The sequence below is a fragment of the Bidens hawaiensis genome, unplaced genomic scaffold (genome assembly GCF_021521415.1).
Source record: "Bidens hawaiensis isolate Kalapana, Puna unplaced genomic scaffold, B.hawaiensis_p1.1 tig00005142_1, whole genome shotgun sequence".
Classification (NCBI taxonomy): Eukaryota; Viridiplantae; Streptophyta; class Magnoliopsida; order Asterales; family Asteraceae; genus Bidens; species Bidens hawaiensis.
Window position 1 is genome coordinate 1,137,822 of NW_027491327.1, and position 10,689 is coordinate 1,148,510.

A 10,689-nucleotide genomic window follows, 5' to 3' on the forward strand; every position below is an offset into this window, starting at 1 on the left:
GTTTAAAAGCTATCTGGTTTTGGTAAGACCCATACCCATGAATTTGGGTTAAATCAATGAAAGGTCTTCATTTAAAAATCAAACAATCTGGTGGCTTCCATAAAAAGGGGGGAGCGATCACATCGCGACACGTAGGATTTTAGGGGTTTCGTTTATATATATTATAGATATAAACGAAAACCTTAAAATCCTATGTGTCGTGATGTGGTTGCTCCCCCTTTTATGGAAACCACCAGATTTCTTGATTTTTAAATAGAGGCCTCTTATTTATTTAACCCAAATTCATGGGTATGGGTCTTACCAAAACTAGACAACTCTTAAACGGGTTATAAAATCTCATTAAATTAAAAATTAATCTTACCAATTATTTGATATGAAAATCTTATAAAATAGGGATATACTAAAATTTAATATCCAATTTAAAAAGAAAAAGATATTATTTATAATTAATAAACAATATTTGATATGAAAATCCGATAAAATAGAAATATACTAAAAATTAATATCTTATTTTATTTAAAAAAAGTTATTATTTATAATTAAGAAACAATTTTATAATAAAGAAAATAAACGGGTAATGGGTATCACCAAACCCAGATAGCTTTTAAACCGGATTATAACATATCATTTTTTTGTGAAACCATTTCATCATCAAACCTCAAGTATATTAATTATTAACTTTCTTACAATAAATAAAATTAAAATCCAAATATACATATATAAATATTAAAAACGAGTAATGTAAAACAACCCCGTAATACAAGGGATAAATCTAGTATTATAATAATCTATTGTATAATAAAAAACTATGATTATATTTTAAAATATAAAGGCATTAGCCATTAGTGAAATTAGTTTTTTAAATGTTGATCCAATAACAAGAAAACCGACTTTCTTATCCTTTTGTTTTTATTCGACTATTAATGTTACTTGATTGGATTAAATCATATCAGAGAAATTTAATAATAAAAACAAACAAAATTTTTGAAAGCCGATCTTCCTCGGTTAGTCGGTTGAATCCTAGTCTAAAAAATCCGGTCGACTAACAAAAGCAGCATGCAAGTTTGGTCGGTTTTTGCTATTTTTGTTTGATTCATTAAGAAAATCAGACCAGCAAATTTGTGTTTAGTTTATTAGCTCGTAATATGAATCCTCACACTAAAATATAAAGGCATTGTGAAAGGCTTTTAAACTTTAAAATGGAAGTTAAAGAGTTACGTCACTGCCACGTAGATAGCGGAGCTAATCTTAAAGTCTTGTTGTGGTTTAACGCCTCCTTACCACTTACCACCCTCTATTTATGAAATTATTATTGAAGTCGGCCCCGCCACTTACCCCCTTATCGCCCGTCAACACACTACTAGATCCCAGTGGCGGACCTAGGAATTATTTTCTTACTGGGCGACATCATAACTTAACACTAATTTTAAGGGCGGCGACCGGGATTTTTACATACAAATAACACTAATATTTAGAACCGTTAAGGTTCATTTAAAATAAACCGTTAAGGCATATGGCTTACACATTGATAAAAAAGCATATGGCTTGCTCATTTAAAATTATAAAATGAATCGTTAAGGTCTGGTCCGGACAATGGTTAGCTTGTTTCGGAATTTTAAAAAAGGTTAATCTCTCTAATATATTAGTGACATATGGCTTTGAATGAATTCTAACTGTGAAAAATATCAAGAACATACAAGACACTTTCGGTGACTCGTTCTCTTGGGTAAAATGAGTCATGATCAAGACTAATTGTTTCCTTTGGGAGAGCCATTTCGAACCGTATTGCAACCAGGCCCGCTTTGGCGATGAGGGGCATTTCAATCGATTCTATAAAGTGTGTTTGGTGTGGTTTGTAAACGGAAATCATGGACCATCTTTTAATCTTCTGTAAGCTATCTAATTGGGTGTGATCAATCATCTTTGGCTGTTTAAAGTTTTCATAGTTGACTCAATGTCAAATGAAACAATTGGTGGAACTTCCAGTCACTTTGAAACATATGAATGAGAACAAGCGGATGGCCAAAGCAATTATTGCAACCACACATTGGATCATCGGGAGAACAAGAAATAAAACTATTTTCAATCATAAAAATCTTACGATAGCATGACTGGTAGGAAGATTAAAATCAATTTCTTACCTTTGGATTAAGAATAGAGCCGCTCTAAAGAGCTTGGGTTGGAAAAGTGACGAAGCTTAAGTTTCATTTATGCGTAAGTTAGTTGTAAGTTTGTTATACGTCATTATATTTTCCTTTGTGTTTCGGTTGTTCTTTTTCTCAAGCTTCTTGCTTGTTTAATGAAATCGACACTCAAAAGACAAAAAAAATAAATATAGATAACAACATAACTTAATAGTTGAATTTTGTCCTTTGTATTTTGAGGATTAAGACTTAAGAGATGCATAGATGAATTTAATAGTAAACACCACGTTTAGAATTTTACGTTTAAAGGGATTCACAAATAAATATTTTTTTCTCCTTCACCTTCTTTCCAAAATAAAATAGATAGAATTATAGAAATCATCCTTTATCTTTACCTCAAATTTCACTCGTGATATTTTATCTTCAAAATTGATCTGTTATATTCTTTACGTTTATAAATCCAACAGCGTTTGTCCTTTGATCCTAACCCAGTTAATTTTTTCCGTTAAGTCAGGTCATGTGCCTTTCATATAAGGGCAAATTGGTCATTTACCTATTAAATTAAAAAATATTTTAATAAATAAACAAAAACAATAAAAAATAATAATATATATTTATCAAGGGTTGTGCTTAGTATTCAAATACCCAATTTTTGAATATTCGGTTCTATACCCGACTCAATCCCAATGCATAGGGTATGGTTTTTAAATACAATACCCAGGCCCAAAACCCAACCCGGATATTGCCAATTCCGTTCATACCTGAACCCGGTTCTAGGACTGAGCACGGTTTGGTTCGGTACGGTTATTAGACGAAACCCAAACCGAAACCGAAGCAATCGGTTATTTGAATATATAAACCGTTCGGTTTTCGGTTTTTCGGTTTTTGATTTTTCGGTTAATTTCGGTTTCGGTTCGGTTATTTTCGGTCCTTTTTATTATGTGTTGACATTGCAAAAAAATAAAATAAATAAAAACTGCATATTTTAAGCTTGTATAAGAACGTACTAGAGTATCACAGTCCACATATATATTGAATTCAAAAAACAAAAATAGGCACGTGTTACATGGAACTATACGAATACAAAGTTGCTAAATAGAGTTTAAAAATTACAAAGAAATAAAAGTTTAGTCCCGATCTTCATTCATCACCTTATTTATTTATCTTAAAAGTTTAGTCCATTCTTCATTATCTTGATAATCTTTATAATCATTAATCGGTTCGGTTCGTTTTTTTTCGGTTTTTTAAAAATGGATACCCAAATTGAAACCGAAATTTCGGTTTTCCAAAAAAACAAAATATTAACCGTCGGTTAATGCTTTGGTTCGGTTTTTTTTGGTACGGTTTTTTCGGTTAATTCAGTTTCGATTCGGTTAATTCGGTTTTTTGCTCACCCCTATCCGGTTCTATACCCGGAACCAGGTATTAGAAAAACCCGATTTGCGCATCTCTGCAGCGTTACTGATAATATTAGACGGTTATTCATTATTGGGCTATGCCGCACCGGATTACTGGGTTTCAGAAAACCCAATATATTACGGGCTTTCGGCCTTCACTCTCAATAAACTCAACCCTCAACACCAAAACGTCACCGTTTAAACCACTTTCCAGTTTCCACTTCACCTTCAAATCCAAACCCTAACGAACACCAGTCCACCAGCCATGGACACGGACGAGATCTTCACCAACGGCGGAGACGACGAACCATCGCCACAACAACAACAACGGCGTCCAATCATCAGCAGCGAGCAGCTCGACATCGAGGCGTACGCCGCGTTATACACCGGCCGTACGAAAATATCCAGGTTATTATTCATCGCGGACAAATGCGATAACGTGAGCGTGAAGTTAGAGGCGCTGCGGATGGCGTATGTGGAGATTAAGAAGGGAGAGAACACGCAGTTGTTTAGGGAAGTTGTGCAGAAGATTGATGGACGGTTAGGGTTAGAGTATGGGAATGATGTGAATTGGATGGATGCGGTGGACCGGAGAGCGGATGTGAGGAAGGAGAAGCTGGAGAATGAGCTTAATGCTTACAGAGTAATTTGTTATACCTTGTTAGGTTATAGTTTTATGATTTGTTGTTTTAATGTTATTAGGAAACCTAAAGTTTGTGCTTAGTTAGGGGTGTTAAGAGAGTTAGGTATTCGAGATCGGCTTGTTAGAAACTTGAATTGAGTTGAGTTTAAAAATAAGGCTGTTTGAGCCTGAGCTTCGCTTGTAGAGCTCGAGCTTGAGAAGCTGGAGATGAGCTTGATGCTTAGAGTAGTATGTTATTTGTTGACTGCTGTTAGTTTTTAGTTTTATGATTTGTTGTAGTGTTGCCAATTGTATATTTACATTGCATTCTTGAGTTTTTTTATTTAAGGGTTTGGAAAAGAAAAGATAAGAAAAATTTTCTTTTTTCACCTTAGAGTTTTTATTTTAAAAGAAAAGAAAGAAAATGGAAAGAAAAGTTGGGTTTTTTTTTCTCCAAAACTTCCAGCCAAATATGACCTAATTGTGAAGGAAAGTTTATAGCCCATTACAATATTACTAATTTACCTTATTTCAATTCTCTTTTCCATCTGACTATGAGGACATAATTGTAAAGTTACAATTTTTTTTCCTTATCTTTTCCTTCCGATCTAACTCAAGAATGTAATTAACACCTTCTTTTCTTTTATTTTAACTCGAGAATGCCTTTTAAGTATATAATTTCTTTTCCTTTCTTCCCCTGCCCAGTCTTATCATTTCTTTTCCTTGTATTTTAAACCCGATAATGTAGTGTTAGGAGTTTTGGTGATATTTTAAGGTGCTTTTGTTTAGTGAACATAAACTTATGATTAGGAAACTCTCAAAGCTTGTGGTTAGTTATTAGGGATTGGCTTGCTAAAAACTTGAATTGAGTTTAGCTTAAAAGTGAGGTTGTTTGGTAAGTGAGCCAGAGCTTCACTTGTGGAGCTCGAGCTTGAGAAGCTGGAGAATGAGCTTGATGATTATAGAGTAATATGCTATTTGTTGTTAGTTTTTAGTTTTATGATTTGTTGTTGTAGTGTGGCCAATTGTATATTTAGGAGTTTTGATGATATTTTAAGGTGCTTTTATTTACTTAACGTAAACTTATGATTAGGAAACTCAAAGCTTGTGCTTAGTTATTAGGGACTGTCTTGTTAAAAACTTGAATTGAGTCGAGCTTAAAATTGAGGTTGCTTGGTAAGTGAGCCGGAGCTTCACTTGTGGAGCTCGAGCTTGAGAGGTTTGAGACTGAGCTTAATGCTTAAAGAGTAATGTGTTATTTGTTGTTAGTTTTTAGTTATATGATTTGTTGTTATAGTGTTACCAATTGTGTTTAGTTATTAGGGGTGTCAGATAGGTACTCGAGCTCGGCTCGTTAAAAACTTGAATTGAGTTGAGTTAAAAATAAGCTTGTTTGGTGAGTTTGAGCTTCACTTGTGCAGCTTGCTCGAGAAACTGGAGAATGAGCTTGATGCTTATAGAGTAATTTATTGTTTGTTGTTAGTTTATGATTTTATGATTTATTGTTAGAATGTTGCTAGTTGTTAAAAAGTTTAGAGGACTTAGACTTGTGATTAGGAAACTTAAAGATTGTGCTACTTGATTTCGGATTGTTAAGAACTTGAATTGAGTTGAGTAAAAAGTAAGTCTGTTTGATAAGTGAGCCTGGGCTTCAGTTGTGAGCTCGAGCTCGAGAAGCTAGAGAATGAGCTTTAATACTTCCAGAGTAATATATTTTTCATTATTAGTTTTTAAGTTTATGATTCATTGTTATAATGTTACCAATTATATGATTTTGGTGATGTTTTAAGTCCTTTTTATTTGGAGAACTTAAACTTATGATTAGGAAACTAAAAGCTTGTGCTTATTTATTAGGGGTGTAAACGAGCTGAGTCGCTCGCTAGCTACTCGAGATCGGCTTGTTAAAAACTTGAATTTAACCGAGCTAATAAATAAGCTTGTTTGGTAAGTGAGCCGGAGCTTCACTTGTGGAGCTTGAGAGTCGAAAAGCTGGAGAATTAGCTTTAATGCTTGCAGAGGAATATATTGTTCATTATTAGTTTATGATTTCATGATTAATATTTAATTGTTAGAATGTTGCAATTGTATGATTTTGGTTCTTATTACGTAGCAATTTTAGGAGTTTCGGTGATATTTTAAGGTGTTTTTATTTGGAGAACTTAAAGTTATGATTAGGAAACTCCAAGCTTGTGCTTAGTTATCAGGGGTGTAAGTGAGCCGAGCTGCTTGTTAGTTACTCGAGATTGGTTTGTTAAAAACTTGAATTGAGTTGACCTTAAAAATAACCTTGTTTGATAAGTGAGCCCGGGCATCACTTGTGGAGCTTGAGAATCTGGAGAATGAGCTTATTGCTTACAGAGTAATTTATTATTCGTTATGTGTTTCTAGTTTCATAATTCATTGTAATACCGTTGCCAATTTTATGATATTTTAGGTCCTTTTTATTTGGAGAACTTATTTATGATTAGGAAACTCTAAGCTTGTGCTTAGTTATTAGGGTGTCTGCTCATTAGCTACTTGAGATTGGGGCGTTAAAAACTTGTGGAGCTTGAGCTGAAAAATAAGCTTGTTTGATAACTGGAGCTCGAGCTTGAGAAGTTGTAGAATGAGCTTAATACTTATAGAGTAATATATTGTTTGTTATTAGTTTATGATTTTGTGTTTTGTTATAATGTTTAGAGAAGTTAGGCTTGTGATTAGGAAGTCAAAGCTTGTGGTTAGTTATTAGGGGTGTAAACGAGAAAGCTACTTGAGATTGGCTCGTTAAAAACTTGGACTGAGTTGAGCTTAATAATAAGGTTGTTTGATAAGTGAGCCCAAGCTTCAATTGTGGAGCTCGAGCTAAAAGAAGCTGGATGTGATTATTGCTTACAGAGTGATTTATTATTTGAATTTGTTTTTAATTTTTTGATTCATTGTTATAATAGAGTGTTGTTGAAGTTTTTACTACAGTTTGGGTTGCCGATTGTTTGATTTTGGTTTTTTTAGGTAGCAAATTTTAGGAGTTTTGGTGATATGTTAGTTTATTTTTTAAGAGAGCATAAACTTATGATTAGGAAACTTAAATCTTGTTCATAGTTATAAATGTCACTTTAAGTAAGGTACCCACACAATTACGCACATAGTTTGTGCAATATTATACCTTTTTAATCATAAATGAGAGAATTAGGGCACAATGAGCTCTGCTTGTTTCGAGCTCTATTTCTAAAACTTGAGCTTGGCTTGGGCTCCTTTATTTATTAACTATTTTATCTACTTTTTTTAATTATACTATATGTTGAGCAAAATCTCAAACTAGCCTAAGCTAGGCTCGAGCTCGTATGCAGTACCTTAAACGAGCAAAGCTCGGCTGTGCAGTGTGAAATTGATACATGGAAGCCCAAAAGAGTCTTCAAGTTTAAAAATATACAAGGCTTGACGAGCCTAAATGATTTTCCTATGCTAGGCTGGAGCTCGGGTTCGATAATCAAACGAGCTTTATTTGCGGCTCAGGCTCGGCTCGCTTTTAGCTTTTATCGATCCGATCCCGAGTAGCTCGTTTGCACCCCTAGAGAGAATCAAGTTATCTAATGCATTTAAGTGATAATCACAGTTTCAATGCCAGTTTGTGAAAATCTAAGCTTTCTGTTACAACTTGTGATGATCAAAGTCATCAGTTTTAGCCCAAACCAACTCATTTGGTCATGTGATTACAACTTGGCTAATTTGTTATTATTGTTGCAGACAAATTTGATTAAAGAGAGCATAAGAATGGGATACAACGACTTTGGAGACTTTTATTATGCTCGTGGCACACTTGGGGAGGCGTTTAAGAATTATGTTCGCACCCGTGACTATTGCACAACTGCAAAACACATCATACACATGTGCTTAAATGCAATTTTGGTCAGCATTGAAATGGGACAGTTTGCACATGTCACAAGCTATGTCAGTAAAGCAGAACAAAACAAATCTGACTTAGATCCCATCACAATTGCAAAACTACAATGTGCTGCTGGACTTGCTCACCTTGAAGCTAGGAAATACAAACAGGCCGCCCGCAAGGTCTTTTTTCTTTTAACCACATTTTAACATAAAAATATTAATCTGGTATACAGTTACAACCTCATTGGTTTGTTCATAGTTTTTGGAAACGGCTCCAGAATTGGGAAACAGCTACTCGGAAGTTATTGCAGCTCAAGATGTTGCAACATATGGTGGACTTTGTGCACTTGCAAGTTTTGACCGCGCAGAGTTGAAGGCAATATTATATAGTTTATAGTTTATTTAATACTCTACTCTCACACTATCTAATAAAACTGTATACTTGATTAACAGGCAAAAGTAATAGACAATATTAACTTCCGTAACTTCTTAGAGTTGGTGCCTGAAGTTAGGGAACTTATCAATGATTTCTATTCAAGGTATGTTTTGTGTTTGTGAGATCCGATTATTATTAGAAATTACACAGTTGGTCCCTATAGTTTACCCATGTTGCGGATTTTATACATTATTTTTCGAAACTAACACCTTTAGTCTAGTGGTTTCCAATAAAGAACGCATTTAGCCCCCCATTCACAGATGGGTTATCTTTTTCTGTTCAGTTTTTAAAAATGTCTAGAATTCCTCTTTTACTATTTTTAATAGTAAAGGGGTATTTTAGTCATTTAACATTTATTTAACAGAAAAAGATGGCCCCATCTAGGGCTGGGGACTAAATGTGCTACTTTTTTGAAAGTCACTGAACTAAAGATGTAATTTTCGAAAATAATGTATCAACTATGTATTGAGTAACCGTAGGAATTTTGATTTTTCTTGTATTAAAAGAATTTCTTGCAATTTTGCAGTCACTATGCTTCGTGTTTAGATTACCTTGGGAACCTTAAAGCAAACCTACTGCTGGACATTCATTTGCATGATCATGTGGAGACACTTTATACTGATATCCGTAACAAAGCCCTAATTCAGTACACACATCCTTTTGTATCTGTTGACTTGAACATGATGGCTAATGCCTTTAAAACCACTGTTGCTGGTATACAAAGTGAACTTGAAGCTTTAATTACGGACAACCAAATTCAGGTACTGTTATAACTAACTAAATCATGCATTGGTCAACAAGTCAACATTAATATAGCTGAACCTATTGATCCATGTGTTTGCAGGCAAGAATTGACTCACACAACAAGATCCTGTATGCTCGACATGCAGATCAAAGGAAAGCCACTTTTCAAAGGGTTTTACAAACCGGGGTTGAGTTTGATCGTGATGTTAGGGCCATGTTGCTAAGGGCGAATCTTGCTAAGCATGATTATAATCTCAAGGCAGCAAGGAAGATTTAAATTTCCAAGATTTATGTTTATAAATTTGGGCTGGGTTTACAGTAGGTTTTTTTTTTGGTATAAAAACTGGTTTTATTACAGAATGATCTGGTTTGTGACTGGTTTTAGTGGTTAAAGTTTAGGTTTCTATCCTTATGTTGAACGGCTACATCATGCGATTTGGAACACACCTCATTTGAATCTGATAATGAACCAGCTTGTGAAATGTCTAGTTTAAATCTGATAACGAACACTAACATTTGAAGCTTGATTCTAATTTCTAAGTTAGGGGTGATGGGGTAAGCATTTGGGTCGAACCGACCCGAACCGGGAAATACCCGACCCTGACCGAAACCTGGAAATCATATTTGTAAGAAGCGAAGGTTGGCCTGCTTGACTCACTTCGGGTATCACCAGTCTTGGTGCTACGGGGAGATAGAAAAGGACTGAAATCGTGTGATGAGTGGGCGTCATCTACTAGCAGTTACACTTCGGGTATCACCGGTCTTGGTGCTACTGGGAGATAGAAAAGGACTGAAATCGTGTGATGAGTGGGCATCATCTACAAGCAAACTGCTAATAGAGATGAGGTAGAAGACGGGAAGCAGTGGGAGAATAGATACGCCAATTCATCGTCTTCTCCAAGGTGATGAGAAGTGAGATGATAGAATGCTAAATAAGAAAAAGAAAATAGAGAGATGAAACATCGAGAACGTAAATCAATATTAATTGGTAGAGGTATAGCCTTCACAGGTCTACTCAAGTCTATAACCCTTTATACGCACTTAGGGGATGTTTGGGTGAGCTTTTAAAACTTGCTTATTTGCTATTTGTTTCTTGAAAAACAAAAGGTGTTTGGGAAAGCTCCTCAAAAGACTTCAAATTGGAGCTTTTCAAAAGTGGCTTTTGCTTTTCAAAAAGCAAATCAGCAAAAAAACAATTCTAAAAGTTCACCCAAACACCCATTTAATCCAAACCAGTTTTCAAAGGTATACGCGTGTATTTTTCTGATTTACGAAGTCATTGCAATGATGATAATTAATAGATTTGTACTTACTTTTTACTTCACATAAAAAAGCATCACATACACACTAGCTATTACCATGTATATTTTATTACTCTCGCTTTTTAACTTCAATTTACCGGTGGAGAAAAGGTGACTCGTCCACTCTCTTTATAATTTCTCTTTCAAAAAAAATAAACCATTCTTCTCCTGTGTTCATGGA

The 10,689-nt window shown here is 34.6% G+C and overlaps 1 protein-coding gene across 1 annotated transcript; it reads left to right on the plus strand.

The window, feature by feature from the left end:
- The first annotated feature begins 3,757 nt into the window (after nucleotides 1-3,757).
- On the plus strand, nucleotides 3,758-9,534 carry LOC143628969 (COP9 signalosome complex subunit 1-like). Its single transcript, XM_077098390.1, has 6 exons — nucleotides 3,758-4,184; nucleotides 7,887-8,207; nucleotides 8,287-8,403; nucleotides 8,481-8,566; nucleotides 8,990-9,224; nucleotides 9,308-9,534. The coding sequence occupies exons 1-6, from the start codon at nucleotides 3,807-3,809 to the stop codon at nucleotides 9,482-9,484; spliced, it is 1,314 nt and encodes a 437-aa protein (XP_076954505.1). The 5' UTR covers nucleotides 3,758-3,806; the 3' UTR covers nucleotides 9,485-9,534.
- Nucleotides 9,535-10,689: the final 1,155 nt, after the last annotated feature.